This window comes from Felis catus, chromosome A2 (assembly GCF_018350175.1).
Source record: "Felis catus isolate Fca126 chromosome A2, F.catus_Fca126_mat1.0, whole genome shotgun sequence".
Taxonomy (NCBI): domain Eukaryota; kingdom Metazoa; phylum Chordata; class Mammalia; order Carnivora; family Felidae; genus Felis; species Felis catus.
Window position 1 is genome coordinate 40376175 of NC_058369.1, and position 21470 is coordinate 40397644.

A 21470-nucleotide genomic window follows, 5' to 3' on the forward strand; every position below is an offset into this window, starting at 1 on the left:
TCAATAGTAGTCATTCTAGTGGATATGAAGTTGTACCTCGTTGTGGCTCTGATTTGCATTTCCCCAGTGACTAGTGATGTTGAGCATCTTTTCATGTGCTTATTGATCTTGTACATCTTTTGGGGAGAACTGTCTGTTGAAGTCCTTTGCCCATTTTTAAATTGGGTTATCTTTTTGCCATTGAGTTTGATTAAGGTGGGCCCCTAATCTCATATGACTGGAGGTCTTTATATATTCTGGATATTAAATCCTTATCAGACATATGATTTGCAAGTATTTTCTCCAGTTATGTAAATTGTGTTTTCACTTTCTTAATAATGTCCATTAGTGCACAAAGTTTTTAATTTTGATGAAGTCAAATTTATCTATTTTGTCTTTTGTTTCATACATTTTGACATCATTTTTAAAAATCCATTGCCTAATCCAAGGTCGTGAAGATGACATGAGATTTTCTGGACTAGGAGATCATCAGCATTTGTTATGATTTGGTTTAAGACAGTACAGTGGTTTGTGAATCCCCTGAATTATATGCACAATTTTGTGCTTGTCTGGAGTTTTAAAGAGATCTCTGTATTAAAGATAAATAACAAGGGAACATTCTGGAATCATATGAATTACTGGCTGCTTGCTTTAGAGTTTGTTCTGCTGACATCTCCCGAAGCATCACTTTGAGAGGCAGGTGTCCTGGCTCACCCTGTTGCAAGATCTGGAACACGTAGTAGATCTTTCACACTTGGAGGTCTTTTCTCTTTATATATGCTCAGTATTTATGAGTTTTAGTGGGTTTTAAGAAACACATTTAATATTTGGCCTTGTTTCTAAATGTAACACTATATACTTCCTTTGGAATTATGCTTGATGTTAATTGAAGGAATGAATTCCAAGTCTGGTTTGTAAATTGTATTTGTTCATAAGGGAAATCAGACCATGATAGCTTTGGTATATATTAAAGAAGTGACCCCAGTGAAGAGGAGGAAAAAGCAGGAGGGTTAATGGAGTAGAAAATAGAAACAGGTTGTAATTCCTGAAAAGGCTGGGTCAGAAAGAGCCAGAAGATTGAAAAATTGATGAAGAAAAATTGGTCAGGTACAAGCCCTTCACCAAAGTACTCCTTAAAATGTTGGCTTGGAATCCAGAAAGGGGGCATGCACATGTTCTTAAGGTAACAAAGTCCATAAATGCTCATAACAAGCCTCGGGTTATGGTGAAGGTGGCTCTTGCAAACTCATTTTTTCTTTAGAACCGATACCCCTTATTCCCAAGACTGCGCTGCAACCGTTCTGGGTAAATGTGAGGCATTTGCAAAGCCCATGTTCCTTGTCTTAAATGTGTCCTTCCCAGGAAGTGGAAAGGCTTAAATTATATTTAATTAGGATTTATTCAGCTCCTCTGTGCTTTCAGTTGATCAGCACTGAGAAACTTGTTTATGGAGGTGAGTGTTTACTGCCTTTGGAAATCTGTGGCCTCTGCTTAGGATACCTTGGAGATTACTTCTGGAGAGAAACTCTGAATGAGTGGCAGCAGGGGTTGGAAAACCTCCCTCTGATACAGAGTCACCCTGTTAGTTCACACAGTGGGTCACAACTCAGGGGAGGTGTTTCAGAAGGCTGGCTAATCAGAGAAGCTGTGTGGTCCTAAAACTACTTAAATTGTCTTCTTCATTTTACACTCGGTAGGACCATTACATCAGGTCAGATTCTTTACCTCCGGATAGTGGTAATACCTGAGAGGAACGGCTTTAGCTGGGAAGGAAGGGAAGTGGAAACTTACTCTTTTTTAGGTCCTGATCTGTGTGCTCTTGATAGGTAATGGAAAAAGAAGCCTGGATAGGGAGATGCGTTCTTACCAATGGTCACCTTGGTTAACTCTGCAGAAGTCAATTGACCAACCTTGTTAAAGTTATCATCTGCAATAGCACAGAAGTGGGAAGCAACAGGGTTATAGACAGATTTATCCCTGCGTTGGAGAAAGGCACAAAATGATTTACACAGGTTATGCAGATACTTACTGACTAAATGTTTATATGCCTCCTAAATTCATGTCCTGAAGCCCTAACCCCCATTGTATTGGCATATCGAAGTTGGGCCTTTGGGAGGTAATTAAGTTTAGACGAAGTCCTGATGGGGTCTCCATTATGGGATTAGTGTCCTTATAAGAAGAGAAAGACACCAGAGCTCCCTGTCTCCCCACAATGGAGAAATAGCCATCTACAAGCCACAAGCCAGAAAGAGAATTGTCATCAAAACCTGATCATGCTGGCACCCTGGTCTTACACTTCTACTCAGTCTCCAGAAGTGTGAGAAATAGATTTCTGTTGTTTAAGCTTGAGCTAAGTAAGACATAAACAAGCCAGTCTGGCATCTGCTGCAATATGAGCCTGTCTCAGAGTGAAAATCCATGGGCCCCCTGTCAAAGAAATGCTATTTCTGAGCACAGTGATTAAGAATGGCTGGAAAGAATTGGTTTTTTCCTTTCCCCTTAGTTGTGTACTAGCTCTTTCACTTTGAGCAAGTAGCTTCCCTAAGTCTTGTTTGTTTTCTCACCTGCAAAAGAAGGACAACAATCCTACCCATCTCGTAGGCTCTTTATGCTCAAGCAGGTTAACACATATAAATGTTTGGCATAGTTTCTAGCACACATTAGGTGCTCAATAAATGTTGGCCATATTGAATGGCTATTTATGGTCGTGCAGAGAGTTTGGCTCTTTCCTACCTCACCAGTCCTAGCACCCACCATTCTCTCCACTGCTTTGTGAGAATAAGCTACCCTGGCTGTCTTTGGGTGTTTTTGTTTTTTTGTTTCAAGTAAGCCATGTCTCTCCCACCTCAGGGCCTTTGCATATGCTGTTTCCTCTGCCTCAAATATAACCACTCTCTTTGCCTAGTTAACTCACATCCAACCATTGGCTTTCAGCTCAACCATAACTTTTTTGGGAAACCTTCCTTGAATTCTGTGGCACTAGCTCTCTCTCCACCCTCTGTTGTAACCATGCTGGCATATTTTTTCAAGTATTTTGTGATGATTGGGTTATGATTTTTCTTTCCCAACAGAAAGCTTTATGAGAACTCACTGTGGCCTTAAACTCTGCAGGCAGAAAAAACTACTGACTGAAGAAATCCATGCTGTGTTTTGATGTAGCTCCCAGAGCACAAGGGTGGCAACTGTTCCTCAGAGCTGAAAATGCTAAGTCAAACCTATAATGTCTGGGGTGGCAGCTAAGGGAAGAGAGCTAAATGCACAATTCAACCTGATCCTAATATATTTCTGAGAGACTGAGGTCTAGACAGTTTCATTTGGCTTGTGAGGACTTTGGCAAGACTCAACAAACAGGTAAGCAAGTTTAACTCTACAATAGCCCCACTGAACAAAGAGTCGTTAATGGCCCATTTTTCATTTTAAAAAGTAGCTGAGTGCACTGAGGTCAGCATTCTGCCATTGGAAGGCAAAACCCCATTCCTGGCAAATCACAGGCCCCCTTGGACAGCGGTCTTTCAGGATCAGTTGAAACTGGAAGCTAAAACAAAATGGATCATTTAAGCAGAAAAACCCATCTGAATGAAACCCAAAGAACCATGCTTTGTTTTCTACCTGCTTTAGGGAATTCACATTTAATCAGAATTGAAGGCTCCAGCATTTGCCATGAGAATTCTTGCATATTATCTCGGTTTTAGTGATTTCTTTTTAATTAGTTGCTGCTCGGCAGAAATCCTAATGTGCTTCAAACAATCAGGAGACAGATAAAACTGGGAGTTACACTTGCTTATGGTACAACTGTGTTTGCTTTCTTGGTTTGGGGCAATTTTGCTAACAAGTGACCTGTAACCTACTTCTAAAGCTACCAGTAGATAATTATTTGGTAAATTTTCATACTTCAGTTTATGATACTAATTAGTTCTCCAACCAGTATTCCCCAGGCAACGTCTGTAGTCCTACCTCATCACATTTGTGATTCTTGCGACTTGGGATCTCCTGTTTTCATTTAAAAGATGAAAAGCTTAATTTGAGCCCCCAAATTCCTGTATTTTTATGTGTTGTCTGTCATATGTTCTTGCCAGGAGAGTTAGAATACTCTGTAATTTAAAACTCAAAGGGAACCGAGCAAAATGCTTGTCGTTTTGAAGCAATTTCTTTTATTGCAGTCATGACCGTATTAAAAGTAATAACATAACTTGAACAGACTTCAAGTTACTTCTTGAGAAACAGATGGAGGCACCGTGGTGACAGGTGAAGGGTTTGGCATCAGGTGGTTGCAAATTCAAATCACATCCCTACACTCAACTGGGCAAATTTCATCATAATCTGAGTCTAAACTGTTGATAAGGCCATCTGCCTTGCACAACTGCCCCACCTTTGGTGAGATCACATGGTGGTTTTGCACACTCATGCTTGATAATCTCTACCAGTGCTATGCAATAGAAATAGATTATGTACCACATAGGTAATTAAAATTTTTCTAGGAGCCACATTAAAGATGAAATTAAAATTATTTTATTTGGCCCAACACGTGTGAAATATTACCATTTCAATATGCATACAAATTGAAATGTCCTTTTTAAATTTTTTAGTAGTCTTTTAAATTCATTTTATTAAAACATTTCAGTTTAGGTTAGCCATATTTTAAATGTTCAACAGCCAGATATGGCTAGGGCCTCCTGTATTGAACCATGTAGCAGTGAATCATTAATAAATTCTCATTTCTATCCCTTTGGGTTTTTTTTTTTTGTTTTTGAGAGAGAGGGTGTGAGAAAGGGGCAGAGAGAATCCATGCAGGGTCTGCATTGTCAGCACAGAGCCCTAAGCGGGGTGCAAGCTCACGAGCCATGACATCATGACCTGACCTGAAGTCGGATGCTTAAAGGACTGAGCCACCCACAGGCCCCATCCCTTTGTATTTTAGGAGTACTGTTTAAATTTGAGTTTTCCAGCCAATGGAGTGACTGATGTGGAGAAGTGGGAATCTGTCTTGTAAGTCTGAAATTTATGTAGCTATGAGAGGAATAACCATGAGCACAATGACAGAGTATAGTTGCTAGTGGTTTGTTGAGTTTTAATTGCCATAGGCAGTATGGTTCTAATGGGGAAAAAATGTATTCCTTGACATCAAAAGTGGGCATCCAAATCAAACAGTGCTATCAGGTACAACTAAAAACAGCTTGAAAAAGAAATCCATAGAATTATCTGGTTTAGTTGGTCTAATGTTTAGGTTTTTAGATCTTGAGGCCCATGAATGGACTTTAGGGGGCACATAAGTCCTTTAAAATTATTCACAACTCATCAGTGTTATTTATTAAAAAAATTTTTTTTAACTTTTATTCATTTTTGAGAGAGATAGAGTGTGAGTGGGAGAGGGGCAGAGAGAGGGAGACACAGAATCTGAACCAGGCTCCAGGCTCTGAGCTGTCAGCACAGTGACTGATGAGGGGCTTGAACTCACTGACCATGAGATTATGACCTGAGCTGAGGTCAGATGCCTAACTGACTGAGCCACCTAGGCACCCCTCAATGTTACTTATTATAGGTCTATTTTTCTGTGTAGAGAATCCATAGCTTCTGTTAGATTCTTACATCGGCCAAGGAAATCAGGGAAATAAAGTATTCAGCAGCTGGGGCAGTAGAAAAGTCTGTTGGTTCCAGAGGAACTTCTGTTGACACAGGAGCTAGGCTTTGACACCAGTGAGAACAGAAGTTCTAAATTGTCTCTTGTCACTATTACCCAGGAAAATCCCTCAACTCAACCACAGGCTGGGAAATGCCAGCACCACAAGGCACTTGGGAGCTCAAATTCACTGAAGAAATGGCAGATTCATGTCTCCTGGCTTATGCTCACTCCAGGGTATCCACTGGTAAAATGTGTTTATTTTTTGGTTGAGGGCACAAGTTGAATGCATCTGAATTAACTGTATATATCTACCTCTCTTGTGTCACCATGGCACTAACAGCTGTGGGAATAGGTGGTTGGTTCTAAATTCAAATTCCCATTTGTTTATTAAATGAGCCCCATTTTTCTCCTTGAGCCTCTTGCTCATGGATACAATGATTTCTGATTTGTCTTTGAATTTCTTTTTGGAGTGGATTTGCTCAATTAGATTTGGAAACCTGTCACATTGCAAATTGTGACCAAATGTATTTATATGATGGAATGATTTTTTTTTCATTTAATCTTTATTTTTGGGAGAGAGAGAGAGAGAGAGAGCGCGCGCGCGCACAAGTGGGGGAGGAACACAAAGAGAGGGAGACACAGAATTCAAAGCAGGCTCCAGGCTCCAAGCTATCAGTACAGAGCCCGAGGCGGGGCTTGAACCCATGAACTATGAGATCCTGACCTGAGCTGAAGTCAGATGCTTAACCAACTGAGCCACCCAGGCACCCCTATATGATAGAATGATTTTACAAGTAAGTTGTAATGGAAGGATCTAGAATTGGACTTGTCTTTAAGTGGCACTGGCTGACTCCTAAATCTGGAGGCATGTGGGAAGCTCTGGTGAGAAACTTCTCTACTTTTGTGTCACATGATTGGACTGGAGCTCTTGGTTGTTGTGGCCATATACGTGCTTCTGACCTTGAGGGAGAACAGACAAGGGGAGGAAAGCTATTTCCTCTCAGAAACCTGCATACTTCCATGTGTCTTACAGCAGTGTTTATGGTCTGTGAAACATGAACTAGGAAGAAAGGTTGTGAGATAAGAGAGCACTATAGATGCGCATCTTCTGGGAGCCGAGGGTCCGGTTCTGTTGGCTGGTGAACTTGGGAGAATATAGGAAAACCATGCCCCGAATAGTCCACCCTTTTGTAAAAACTTCTCTTTGGAGGGTTGATTAATATAGATGTAATTATCTTTGCAGCGCCTAATCTGGAAGAGACAATGAACAGACATCTTAAGTAATTCAGTGTCTTACCTTCATGACATTGTTCTGTTGCCCAGTGTAACTGACTCCTTGTTAGTCTCAAGATTTTAGCCTCCAAGAAGGCATTTTGGTTGAAGTAGGGGACAGGGGAGGAATATATGAGATGCCTACACACCTGGTCATTTCAGTCACATTTTTGGCCAGATCAGGGAGTAAACCAGATGTCAGACATCATCACAAATGAAAATGACACCCTTCCAAATCCTATCTTGATTTTTTTTTTTCCCGTAGGTATTACAGCTGCAATTGGTGTCAACACCAGAACCAGGGAACAATTTGTAGCAAATTCATTATTTAAGACCCTGGGGGTTGTTGGGATTTTAAAACATACCAGTTTTGAAACCCACTCATTTTGGTGACTTATGTTATTCTGTGGCAATACCAGATAATTTGCAGAAATGGAAAGCTGGGGCTAGCCACCCAGAGGTGTTTTACTGGCAGGCAGTAATGGTTGCAATAGACCAAAGAGATTTCGTTGTAAACATGACCCTGACTGATAAACTTGCTCCTACTTATTCTTGTCTACAGGATAAATGGGCCAAGTTGAGGCTTTCTGCAAGACAGGAGTCAAAATGGAGGATTAAATGGTGAGTTTGATGCCTTATTCTTTCTTCACTGATAGACATTTGCTTCACGTCTGTCTTTGGGTTTTGGGAAAAATGCAGGTATTGGATGATCTGACTTATATATTCATTCGCAAGGAAGTAGATAATGTAATGGAAATAAAAAATAAACACTGAAAAAGGCTTTTATTTTATCAGCACCACTGCAAAAAAAAAAATGAGGAATCACTTCAAAACATGTCAAATAGAAAATAATAATTTATTTTAACTTCATTTTACTTAATGTTTAACTAATCATGATTTCATGAGCTTGCTTGTAAAACTCTGTCCCTTCAAATCTACAAAGCAAAGGTTTACTACAATGAGCACTTAAAATTCCACAAACCATCTCCATCCACAACTTTCCTGTACATGCAAATTCTTCCATTGGGCTGCAATATTTGCAAACATGCTTTAAACTTCCATAAAGCTGCATGATATTTTGCTTTCTGTTAAAACCTTTACACACTCTTGGGAACTTTAACCAGAAAAATGTTTAAATGTGTATCCCAACTCTAAACACTGCTGGTTTGGTTATGTATATTAAATCATTAACCACACAGTTTGGTAGTGTTGAGTTGAAGCCTTGACCTAAATTATATATTAATGGTCACTCATATGAAACACATCCAACAAAGTAACATTATAAAATAGAGTTCCATTAAAAATACACACTGGCAGTTGTATCTGTGTTTTCGGCAGGAAAAAAAAAAAAGCGTGTTTAACTTTTTTATATGAATATAGTTTTAAACAAATTATTCTGTGAAAGTATGCTTAATAAAAAGATCTTTTTGAAATTTAAACACTTTATGTAAAAGGTAGGAAGTAAAAAAGTACAATTGCTATTTGAAAAAAGCTCTGTTTGTTAATATTGCCTTTGTTAAGGGTGGTTTTTCTCCACTTAAAATAGAGCTAGTTGCAGAGCTGGCCAATCTGGACTATAAACAGGATGACCGTATTTATCTTATATACAAAAACTTGCCGCATTGAACGAGGCAGGAATTTCTACCCCAACGGTAGCGTTCTCTTTTATGTACACGACGCAGAAGTGAAAATTATACAGTAGTCACGGATAAGAAGGAATTGTATACTCTCGTGCCATCTGGTGATTTTGTGCCGTGGGTTAAGAGTTCCTGGATTGTCATCCAATTATCAAATATCTTTTTATTCCTCTTCTTCATCATCTTTTTGTGGCTCAGTTCAAGGATGTTCATCTCCTTCCTGTCGTCGGCCGCTTGCTGCTCCTTCAGGCAATCCAGCCTGCTCTGCATCATGAACTCGCGCCTGCGCCTCTGCTCCTTGGCCTTCACCACGTGCTGCTTCCTCTCCTCTTTGCTCCAGTAGCGCCCCAGCTTGAGCTCGCTCACCGCGTCGTCGTCGGTGGTCATGCCGCTGCGCTCCTCGCGGATCTTGAGAGCACGCTCCCGCAGCAGGCGGTCCCGCACCGGCCGCTTGGTGATGTAGCGCGTGCCGTCGCTGCGGACCTTCACTTTCCACTCCATCCTGGCTTCCGCCTGGCCGGCCGAGTTCAGGTCCTTGCACATGCTCACCAGGCTCATCTGGCTCTGCGCGTACTCCACGGCCGACTTCTGCTGGATCAGCTGCATGTAGCTCTGGTAGTGCTGCGCGTGCGCCGGGATGTGGGCGTGTTTGTAGGGCGAGTGGGGGAAGGGGGACAGGTACGAGCCGGCCAGCTTCGGGCCGGGGCTGGGACTCCCGCTGTCGTCGCTGGGCCTCCGCTCCCTGCTCTCGGGGGCCTGGCTGGTCCCCAGCTCTTGAGGAGGAGGGGGACTGTAGCTGGCGCTGCCCACCTCGGGATCTTCGGTGATGGCCAGCAGGTTCTTTGGGGACGGCCCGTAAGCTTCTGTGGTCCCCACGGCCCCCTCGCTGCTGCCCTCTGCCACTCTCCTCAAGGAGTTGTCGGGGGACATTTCCAAGGTGAGCGGGGTGCTCCGGCAGCTCTCCCCCGTGTTGTAGGCGCTCGAGCTGTCTTTGTCGGATTTCTCCGGGAGCTCGGTGATGTCCGACAGCTCGTGCCTGCGGACGTCGATGCTGGTGTTGTAGTTGCGGAAGCCGCTGTTGTGCAGCATCCAGGACTCGCGGTACTGCTCCCGGAGCTGCTGCATCTTGTGCGCACGCACGATGCTCAGGCATTCCAGCTCGATGCTGCGCAGCTCCTCGTTCAGCAGCTCCAGCTCTTTGTCCACGCTCTCTGGGTCGCTCTTGCTGGCGTCCAGGGGGCTACTGGCGTAGTACAGGCTGTAGGGGTTGCTGTTCTTGGCCTGGCACTTGAGCTCCAGGAGCTCCCGGAAGCGCTCGCACTCGTCCACGGGGATGCCCAGGTAGTCGGCGTCGGCGCAGTCGGCAGACAGGAAGGACTCATTGCTAAAGGGCAGGTCGCCGCTGCCCAGGGTGTCCTGGCTGCAAGTGAGCTTCCTCTGCCCGGCCAGCGGCGTGGATGACGCGGTGGCATCGTCGACGTTGTTCTCCTGCTCCGAGCTCTCGTCGTTGCGTGTGCTCTCGTCTGTCCGTCCCACGCCGCTGTCCTTCTCGTGCTGGTTGGACAGGATGGTGGCAGTGTCTGTGGTTCCCCCGTCTTCCTCTTGCTTCTTCTGGAACAAGAACAAACGGCCAAAATGAGGGAGGCCCCGCCCGTGGTTACCAGGTTCCACCTTTCCTGCAGGGCAAGGGTTTCAGGACAGGGCAGGCTCTGCATTTCTAAGGCTCAGGGGCAGCGTATGGGATCAGTACTAGTTCAACGATCTGGCCAGATCGACCGGTGCTAAACTCCTACACTTCTCATCCTCACTTGTCCTGTCTAAGTGGAGGGGAAGAGTCACTTTACCTCAGTGAATGATCCTAGCCATTCAAGGTCCCAGTGCATGGAGAGCAGGAAGCCTACAGGGCCTTATTACTCAATTAGTACTTTATCAGGACTCTGACCATGGAGGGGGCACAGAAGGGGGCTAAAACAATCTAAGCAGCTCAGGCAACACCCAGGGAATTGCTCTACTTTTGAAAACATGACTTCATGTTTTCTGACCTACCTGCTTTAGAGCTGGCCCGTGTGTTTTCCCAACAGCCAGCAAGTCAGCTGTACCTCCCATTACTGCTCAGCTTTAAAAGCCAAGCTGCACTCCCTTGGCCGGTGAGAGTATCAGCTTGCATTTTGTTGGTGTGCAAACAGAAAAGCACTTCATTTTCTTGCTGCCTTCCGGGCCGGTGGGTTTCTGATGGTCTTTCACATCATGAGGGAGATGGAGGGTGCACATTTTGCCATCGCTCAGAGGGGTGAGGGGCCGTGGCCTTACCTGCTGCAGCATGCTGGCGGTGAACTGCATGGCCTGCTGGTGTTGCTCCTCAAGCATGTCCATGTGCAGGTGGTCCAGAAAGTCGTTTCTGTCATCGTCCATCCAGCCCTCGTCCAGCTGCAGAGAAGAAGCAACAGCCACCACAGGCCTCATAAAGGATCCCTTTTGTTTTCATTTTACTTACTTTTTAAAAGCAAGGATATTACCCTGGGAGAAGACTCCCTCTCGGGCTCCCTCTTGCAGGAGTCATCAAAGTGCAATGTGCCTGTTGGTTTGCTATCCGTCAGAAAACTGGCCTCTTTCACGTGAAAGAGACCTTCCACCCTACACCATGTCTGGCCAAGTCTCTGGTGTCCATGGTTTTATTTTTGCAGGGTGACACCCTTGCATCCCTAGCAGCTACCGTCAGTGGAGCAGGCCCCCTGTGTTCGGGGGTCAGGTTGGGCCAGCCCTGTTTCCTGGCCTACACACAAGGTTAGCAGGCCCTGAAGAGTGTCTAGTTGTGGTGTGGGAAGAGTTCTTTTTGACACAGAAAATAGGTGCGCTAAAACTAGCTGCCTGGGGCAAGGCTCATCACTCGTTATTAGGCCAGGATCTTCCTAGCACAGACTCTTCAGGGAGCTGAGATCTTACAGCCCCTGGGCTGAATGTGGCCTGCTGTTTGTGGCCACTTCTGTGCTCCAGTGGCAGAGTCTAGCAATTGCACTGGAGACTATATGGCCCCCAGAGCCAAACATATTTATTATTTGGCCTTTTGAGAAAAAGAAAGAAAACAAGAATGGTTCTTTAGTTTTATAAAATAAAAATTGTATTTTATGTGTAAGATGTACATCGTGATTTAATATACATAAATGTAGTGGAATGATTCCTACAATCCACCTAATAACATAGTATTTCCTCACACAGCTACTTTTTTCGTGTGATGAGGCTATCCAAACTCTCAGCCAAGTTGTAGTAGCTATGCAGTGTTACTGACCACAGCCATCATGTGGTAGGTTCCCTCCACTCTTGGGTTAGAATTGAGGTCCACACAGTGGATCTAGGCTGAAACATTTGTCAAACTTTAGAAACTCAAACATCTTGATGGTTATGACCCCGGCTATGTTTTCCATTCCATTATATTTCCTTCGTTTCTCCTTCATTCCCATTCCCATGCTAATGAGCCTGCTGGGCCTGTAGTATAAATGCCAGGCTGCATGTCAGGGGTCTCCTTACACAGTGGATTTTAGGTCACATCAAATGAGACTGCTATTTCAGGGTACATAGTGCCTTCAAATTCAAACTCAATGCTTGGGCAGTGGTCCATAGGGCCAACAGACTTGGGTTTTTGGTTTTAGAAACACAGACCCAGGGCGCCTCGGTGGCTCAGTTGGTTGCGGGTCAGCTCAGGTGATGATCTCACAGTCTGTGAGTTTGAACTCCACGTAGGGCTCTGTGCTGACAGCTCGGAGCCTGCTTGGGGTTCTATGTCTCCCTCTCTCTGCCCCTCCCCTGCTCATGCTCTATGTCTCAAAAATAAAGTGTTGTATGGAAACCAATTGGACAATAAATTGCGTATTAAAAAAAAAAAAGAAACCCAAATGCTCAGTATGCCACGGACTTCAACTTTGTATATTAAAGATTTAATAAAATGAAGGAGATCCAAATAAAAAAATAAATTTAAGAAATACAGACCCTGCTTCACTGGCAGCAAGTTGACTCACCTGGAGTTCAGGCCTTGCAATCAGCAAAGAAAAGTTCTTGTTTTCTTCACTGGTTAGAAGAGCCACAGCCTCTTCACGGTTCTGCACCTCTATCCCATTAATCTTTAAAAAAAAAGAAAAAAAGTGATGAGGCATCCGAGGGGTGGACAACAGCATAATTAGTTCACCCAAAATCATTCCATACTGTTCCAGGCGGCCGTGTCACCCAGTCACAGCTGGAACACAGAACTTCCACAGAGCTTGAAAAGGATGCTCATTTTCAGAAGGAAAGGCCCGGCTCAGACTAGTCTGTCACTGTGACAGGTGTACAAGGCTACTAATGTGGAAGCTCCGTGAACAGAAGTCGCTGAGACTCCAGAAGGCAGACTGAGAAAAATCACCATGTTGTGAAGAGGGAACAGCTGAGCAATTTCATCAGACAGAATACTCAGGCAGGAACCGAAAGGGAATTATTACAGACACTCATTATTACAGATCTTTTCAGAGAATATGGGAGAAAAAGCAGCAGCAGGTGTGATGTGACCATTACGGAAGGGGAAGGCACATAAGGAAATGGCATTACATGTGGTGTTTTGGGTGCCCGTTTGGTACTTGAACCTTTTTTAGGTGGGACGGAAAGACGGAAAGTCTAGTGAGGGGGACTCTCTCACACCTGGTATGGAGGTGTCAGTCCCAAGGCAGAGGATTCCTCCAGGGGGCACAGGCATGGTCCCACTGAACAGGAAGGTGAGCCTGCCACTCAACTCCTTATGTCAGGGAACCAGGAGGCAGCAAAGGGGTGACTTGGGGTGACTGAACCCAGTTACCAGTGGAGACAGGCAGGGCCATGTCCGGAACCCACTACTTCCATGCCCCGTAGTGAAGGCTAATGGAAAGCTACAGCATCCCCAAACACAGGACTGCAGGTGCATCAGCACATTTAGGAATCAAGGTCTGGGTGACTCTACCAGGAAAGGGTTCTTAAGCAGCTGAGGTTTGGGATGAAGTCTGAGGAAATGTAGAATAAGCAGTGGAAGAAGAAAAGAAAAATTACTCGTGGTGAGGGGTGTAATGGCAGATACAAACATGGTGGGTTAGACATGAGACGGTGTGACTGAGAAGAGGCAGACGCTAAGCCCTGTGGCAAAGAATCTCAATTTCTGTGAGATTAAAACAGACTGCTGTTGAAACAAGCCAGTCTCATTTTGAGTCCAAAGAGCATGCGGGGTCCTGGTGAAGAAACTACCCATAGAAGCCATTCTATGGCATGGTGGCATTCAACTCATGAAATTTAAAATGCTTCTCCATCTATTTTACTAAATTTGCCCAAGATGTTTCTGTTTTCGGGGCAAGACCAACCTTGACACGTGTGCTCCAAAATTAAATTTTAATAAAAGGGAGGAGGTGCCTGGGTGGCTCAGTCAGTTAAACATGGGACTTCGGCTCAGGTCATGATCTCGCTGTTCATGGGTTCGAGCCCCACGTTGGGCTCTGTGCTGACAGCTCACAGCCTGGAGCCTGCTTCAGATTCTGTGTCTCCCTCTCTCAAAGATAAAAAACATCAAAAAAATTTTTAAAACAAGAATTATTTTGGTTCACAAGTGGCCAAAATTACTGGCTTGACCTGGGCCCCTGCTGGGTGGTCTTTGACCAAAGAGAATGAAAGGAAATGAGGTTCGCCTTCTGTAAGGTGCTGGGGCACTCTCCCGTTTGTCCTAGGCCTCCACACTCCCTGGTGCATCTTACTTTCTGGGGCTTGTGATTCACTCATTCATTTAACTTGTCTGGCTTCACTATATACCACATGTGATTTGGTAATCCTGGTTCTTTAACCTCTTCAGCCCTAAAGCTATTGACTTAACCCATAAAACGTGCTCTCCACTGTCAGGCAGGGGACGAAGCTGCTGGCTGGAAGCTGACGTACCTGGATAATGCGATCTCCTTCTCGGATGCGCCCATCCTTGGCCGCGATACTGTTAGGGTCGATCTGAAACAACACAATGAATATGTCAGCACAGAATGGAGAACTAAGACACGTATAGAAATAAACAAGACTTAGTATCATGCAAGGAGAGACCAGCATGGATCGCTCTGTTTCCAAGTCCTTTCCTGGGTGTGCTCTCGGATGCTTGCATAGCATCCCTGTTACATGGCAGCGTGTGCAGACCCTGGGGACTTAAGGGATGGAGAGGCACAGCTGACTTGTGTTGCATTCACAGAAATGAAAACCACAGTGTGATGCAGAACAGGTTCAAGGGTACCCTTCACTATGTTGTTCATCATCAGCCATTGCCTTGATTATTGTACTAAATGCTTCAATTTTGGAAAACACCTTTAAAAACAAAATATAATTGAGACAGACAGGATTAAGTATGGGAAAAATCCCTCCAAATTCAGTCACAGAGGACCTTCTTAAGCTTGGTGAACATAGTACATCCAAAGGAATAATTATTAAGCCTAGTAAACATAACACTTTGTTCTTCCCACAGAGAGAGGTTTTATTTCCTCACACAGTTGAGTGTCTGTGCTTGCAGACATGGGAGTATATGGGAAGGGATCCATACTGACAGCAGTGGCTTTGCATTGTCTTCTCTAATAAGATCAAAATAGCCTCCATCTATGTACTTTGAAAATGCATTTAACTTACATGAAATCAACTATATACACATTCAACCAAAAGGAAAAAAAAAGAGTAAGAGATAAAGAAATAACTTTAAAAAGTGTAAATGATTCCATCCACCATCCCATTCAATGAACACGAGAAGGGAAATGTGAATCTGCTCTTCTTCCCCTGGGGCTGAACACACAAAACCATGTAAACGGCTCCGTTTTATGGCCGATTTGCAGGCTTCTCCAGGGTAATTTTGCCTTATGTGCTGACATTTGAACTTCCATGTAAAGACGTAACTCCAAGGACTGTGTGATGAAGGGGACAAAGACATTTGTGTCTTTCCAAAGACTTCTCAATGAGCCAGAGGTAAGGCTGGGAAATATATAATAGAAAAAAAAAACCCTCCTCTGGTCTTGAGACGATAGTTAGAAATACTCAGCCTTCATACCTCACTTATATAAATCCCAATGTCCTCTTCATCGTCTGTCCGGTAGCACACTGTGAGGCCCAGCTTGTCCTGGCTGTTCATTCTGTAGAGGTCCACTTCCTAGACAAAGAAAGGGCATTTCTAGTGAGCCTCAGAAGGCGGGGGGCGGGGGGGGGGAGGACTGGGAAGGGTCAAAGGCTTAAAAAATATTTTGTTTCAATGATGAACTGGATTTCTTTGTATTTGAGTGTGTAGAGCGGTTAACTTACTAAACAAAAAGTGATTATGGACACAGGATCAATGCCCACGGCATTTCTGACCTTTCAGTCAATATAAAGTCATTTTGAAAATAGTTATTTTATTGATCCCCCAAAAGAAAAATTACCTATATTTCACTCAGTGTCAAGACTTCTGGGGTAGGGCTTTTAAAAAGCATTTTTTCAATGTCTGCCACAAACGAGAATATTTCCAAAGGCCCAAACCATCCAGCCATTTCAGTACAAATGTTTCCAATGTGTTCGGTTAGATTATTTCACGTTGCATTCCCTTAACATTCACAGTAATAGAACTTGCAAACAGATTACACATAAATTGATCCAAGAAAGGAGGGTAACGTGATAGCACGCAATTAATGCTTTCCACAACAGCTGTGATATTTACAGTCGAGAAATTAGTTTCAGCCGCTATTACCGCAAATTAAATAAGATAAAAGCAAAGTGAGCCCAAATGTGAGACACATGAGCACTGGGAACGTCCCTGTATATGCCAGTTAGTCTGCGCTTCAGAATGAAGTCAGAACTTTGAAAATTGTTGGAGCCTTGGGACGAAGTTCTGGGTTTTCTGCAAGTATTAATAGGCCTCATTGCCTTCTCTCCCACACTGCCAACTACCCCGATGACATTCTGCAGCAGTAAGCCACAGGCCTATTTGAAGGGCTGCCTGATAAGGTCTCCACCAGGTCTCTTGGCCTGGTTTTTACTGTTGACTGCTTGCCAACCAGGAGGGTGAAGGCACTCAGAGAGAATGGGACTTCGAAACCACGGTCTCTGGGGACCACTTCCTCTCTCTCTCTCTCTCTCTCTCTCTCTCTCTCTCTCTCTCTCTCCTCTTCCTGGAGGGTAAGGATGCAGTTGTTTTTGTGGGAAAGCTCAAAGCAGTTATACAACAGATACTTCCTGAACCCTCCCTTGTGAAAGGCAGGGTACCCAACACCATGGACATTTTCAAGGCTGAAGAATAGCAGGTACAAATGTCCTGGGCCAGTAATGCCAAAGCCCTGTGTGCAAGGGAGAGAGAGGCAGGCCGAGCATGGCCAGGTATGAGGACAGATTAGGTGGGACCCCATAGGCCAGCGTGAAGAGCTCTGATCTTATCTCAGCATCGTGGGAACCAGTGAAAAAGTTTTAAGTGACGACTGTGCCAATCTGACTAGTTTCTGCAGAATTTCTGGCTGACAGATGGGAGTATAATGTGGTGGTAAAGAATTGGGGCTGTGAAGACAGGCTGACCTGTGTTCAGATCCCAAATCCACCTCCTTCTAGTATCTTTGTCATGTACTTGTTGCTGTATCTAAGCGTCACTAGAAATTGCCACCCTGCTGCCTTAGGCAGGGTCAAGACTCACTGAGGTTAAGGCATGCAGAGCTCTTAGCACAATGCCTGGCCTACAGAAAGCCAATAGCAAATGGGAGTATAATAATTACTGCAGGGGTGTTTACGTGCCTCAAGTCCCAGAAACTGCTTATAGCAGAGTGGGTACATCTGCCCCCCCGCCCAAATAAGATGGCTTTATTTCCTGAACACTGACATGTTAGACTTCTAATTATAGCTTTAGCAATATGCCAAATTTTCATTAAATGAAATCCCATTAATTTCTGATACTTGAATTGGATGGAAATTTCTCATGTTTTGAGAACTGGATTTAAGCACAGTAATGGGGAAGTGTGAGTTTAAGGGTCACTATTTAACTACAAGGGCCAATTCTTTCCAAATACTTTGGAGTAACCAAATTGCATACCTCAAATATATTGTTAGTCACACATCCTCCTCTTATGTTTCAAACACATGCCCACATCTGTCTCAGGTTACTCTTCATTTGGGTCTGGGTAAGAGCAAAGACTCTCTCTGTTTTAGCCCTTCCCAAGGTTAGTGCAAATCAGCGGAATTTCCTGATGATTTGTTTGGGTCCAAATGCACAACTGTAGCCAAATGCTACTGCCACAGAGCCCTGTGCTATGTATCATGGTGGAAGCCAGATGGTTTTGGAACAGGTCCATGTGCAACCAAAGCAGAGAGAGAGAAATGGAAAGGTTATAGGAAGAAAAATGAGCCAATAAATGTTGTGATATTCCTTTTAACAGAATTGAAAACAGTAATATGAGTTATAGCTTTTTCCAAATAATTGAGCCACCAAGTTGAATATCTAAGCATAAAAGATATCAGAGTTCACATGTGCTTCCAAGTGCAGTTGTGAGGAAGTCAGTGCAGGCATTGAGGGAAGTGTTTAGAAACTATTACAGCATTTGGACATTGTCATAATATCCAAGAACAAGATTTGCAGGCTTGTCTCATTGGCCAAATTGTCTATCGGTTCAGGTACTGTGGACTCAAGTCGCAAGCTGTATATGGGGTGAGCTATATGGTCTCACATGTTACAACCACATATTGGTAACACACTGAAAATTAAACCAACTGGTCGACCTGGTCATCATCGTTTTTCATTGTAGACAGTCTGAGAAGCACAGCTCTGTGAGGACTCCATTTTGAGAACCCAGGAAAGTGAAAAGTCTGGAAATCATGTTTTAGAAAAGAACAGCGTAATGTACTATGGTTATTCAAATGAAGAAGGAAGACTCATAAGGAATGTGATAGCTGAAGGTCTGCTATGTAAAAAATGATTACCTTTATTTGGCCTAGTTCCCAACATGTAGTCAGCTGTCTTAAGGGCTAAGTAAATGATTTCGATAAAAACCTAACGTGAAAATCATTTCTACTATGTTTTTTCAGTTAGTGTTTTGACTGACAGATAATATGGAAAACGATGGAACTATAAATGTGGACATTAGTTGATGTTGCTATTGGTAGGGGGACTGTTTCCCTTCTGAATCTGCCAGTTCCTTTCAACAAATCTTTGATAACCAGGGAGAAAACTTTCTTGCAACAAAATGTCAGACTGGAAAGGAATACATCCTCAAGTGTTAGTTGCTTTAAAACAATATTCCTGAATCCCTGATAAGTGAATCAAAGATACTACATTATACTCTCCTTGAACACATTTTATATTCTGTCATTAACCCCACATGTGATTAGCCGGTTAATAATAGTTTTCCAATAAATACTGTTGGAAATTACACACAATACATGATGGTCAAACATTCCCACTTTTTTGCAAGGGAGACAAGAGGTTCTCATTGCCCGATCTACTCCTAGGTAGTGATGCACTGAGAATGCAGTGCTCCCTTCCTACAGCAGAAAGATTTAGCCGACATTGCATTTAGCCTTTAAATCCCATTGCAAATCCTCCCAGGGCAGACTGTCAGGGTGACAGTCACATTTTCACTTTGGCCAGATTTGACTTAAATATCACAAAAGCCAAATTCGATCCTTGACATGGATACGAAGCTGGTTCTAGCATGACACCCACACCATGTGACAGGGCAGAGCACAGAAGCCAGCTCTAATCTGAAACACTTGCCTTGAGAATGTTAAAGCTTTGTCTTCCAGCCCCAATTCCACTTGGCTGTGAAGCAAACTTTAGGACTTGCTTTCTAAAAGAGATTCAAGAATGGGAGGGTAATTCTAGTTTAAGGCTAGTCCTTTGGGAACAGCTTTCTGTCTTAGAAATCATCTGGTTTTAAAAAGGATGAGTGGTACCGGATGAATAATGTTGATATTACATTTCAAGCAATAATAAAGGAAGGGGTGTTCTGGAGTTTACTCCAGGTATGTACTTGACATTGATATTACCTAGGATGGCTTGGGCTATAATGTTTCCTTGTGTTAGCTGGATCTTCTGAGGAGCTCTAAACAAAAGCCAGGAAATTTTCATTAAGAAGGCATATGGTGTAACTTAGCTATGGTCACTCAATTTCCAAGGAGTGATTCAACATCCTAAAAAAGAGCCTGGTTGCTAATAGCTAAGCAAAGAGCGAACCATAAGGTTTTCAGAAGCTCTAGAAAAACAACATAGTAAGTAAGAACTGCTACCACTACCATCTTGACTCTCTCTAAATCTGAGTTTTATCTTGGTTGCTCCTAAAGAAGATTATAGTAAGGCAACAGTAGCTGTGTAATAACATGTGCAGTAAAAAAGGATCTAGCCAAATACACTGTGCACAGTAGGTGCTCAAGATTCAATGAAAGAGCTTGAGATTGCAAGGCAGAAAAAAATCCAAATGAAAACCAATACTGGCTCTGCCACTCACAAGCTAGGCTGTCCTGGGAAAGTCACTTCACTTCTCTGAAACTTCTCAGCTATTCTACAATTTCATAACCAGATATGGTGTTTGGGGGCTTAGCAGACAGTTCTCCAAGCTCACTGGGTGGTTTGTAAATTCTCAACATTGCATTCTGACTCCAAGCTAAAGGCAGAGTCTTACGCAACTGAGCACATCACTGAAAGCTTAGAGGTTATCAATACATATCTGTCTGTGATGATGGAGATAAGATTTCAAAGAAGACCATTAATCAAACTGGTATGAATAATGTATTAGCATTATCTGGATTACAGCTCCCCCACCACCGGTGTCCTGTTGCTTACTGGTCTAGATGGACTGTTGGATAAAAATGAACTGCTAAGCCTGACATTTCAGATGAAATTGAAACGATAGCCCAATTAAGAGAATTAATGGGGCCATTCCACCTGGGTGATTCAAGCTTTCTGTTTCAACGTCAGCCACTTTAATCAGAGGGGATCCTAAAGACTAATTTCAATGGCTTATCCCACTCTGGGAAGACGAGTCACTGAAGCATAGCTCTACCTTATCGGTTCAGAACTGCTGTGCATATTTCTTTAAATTATCTCAACCCTTTCTGTGTCTGCATAGGGCTAAATGCAACACAGAGGTGTCTCTAAACAGGCTGAACTTCCCTTCAAAAACCTAAGAGGTTAGAGTGGGAGAGAGCCAAAGCATAAGAGACTGTTAAAAACTGAGAACAGGGGCGCCTGGGTGGCACAGTCGGTTAAGCGTCCGACTTCAGCCAGGTCACGATCTCGTGGTCCGGGAGTTCGAGCCCCGCGTCAGGCTCTGGGCTGATGGCTCGGAGCCTGGAGCCTGTTTCCGGTTCTGTGTCTCCCTCTCTCTCTGCCCCTCCCCTGTTCATGCTCTGTCTCTCTCTGTCCCAAAAATAAATAAACGTTGAAAAAAAAAATAAATAAATATTATAAAAAAAAAACTGAGAACAAACTGAGGGTTAATGGGGGGTGGGAGGGAGGAGAGGGTGGGTGATGGGTATTGAGGAGGGCACCTTTTGGGATGAACACTGGGTGTTGTATGGAAACCAATTTGACAATAAATTTCATATATAAAATAAAAAAAAGTATAAGATTGCTATGAATTGAAAAAAAAACCTTCATTTGAGATACGGTAACAAGGCATTTATTCCTTCACTCAACAAATGTTCACAAGGTACCTACTATGTGCCACGCGCTATCCAGGCATGAGGAGTGTAGGTGTGAACGATTTGGACGAGAGCCCAGCTCTCATGGGACTTGTATTCTAGTGGGGGAGCCAGACAATAAGAAAGAGATGGCACTAATGGGGCAGGGATGCTTTAGACAGAGTGCTCGGGAAGCCTCCCTGGAGGTGACATTTGGACAAAAGGCGGTGCCAGACTGGGCCACGCTAAGATCTAGGCAGGTGGTATTTGGACCAAGAGAAGAGTGGGTGGAAGGTTTTGGTGTGTAGATAGTAGTCTGAAGAATGGTAAAGTGC

At 43.6% G+C, this 21470-nt stretch overlaps 1 protein-coding gene and 1 long non-coding RNA gene across 4 annotated transcripts in view; one reads left to right on the forward strand and one right to left on the reverse strand.

Annotated features, from left to right (window-relative positions):
* Positions 1-416: 416 nt before the first annotated feature.
* Positions 417-7653, forward strand: LOC123383753. The gene is made up of 3 exons (XR_006593906.1): positions 417-3330; positions 5718-5843; positions 7434-7653. It is a non-coding gene; the product is annotated as an uncharacterized LOC123383753 (long non-coding RNA).
* Positions 7654-7708: 55 nt separating this feature from the next.
* Positions 7709-21470, reverse strand: part of PDZRN3 (PDZ domain containing ring finger 3) — a 240896-nt gene continuing 227134 nt past the window's right edge. For all 3 annotated transcript variants that reach the window (XM_011280160.3, XM_045051869.1, XM_019824509.3), the window contains 5 exons: positions 15560-15658; positions 14425-14487; positions 12522-12623; positions 10819-10935; positions 7709-10119 (listed from right to left, as the gene is read on the reverse strand). In XM_011280160.3, coding sequence (XP_011278462.3) covers positions 8563-10119; positions 10819-10935; positions 12522-12623; positions 14425-14487; positions 15560-15658 — 1938 coding nt within the window. In that variant the 3' untranslated portion in view covers positions 7709-8562. The remainder of the gene's footprint in view (positions 10120-10818; positions 10936-12521; positions 12624-14424; positions 14488-15559; positions 15659-21470) is intronic.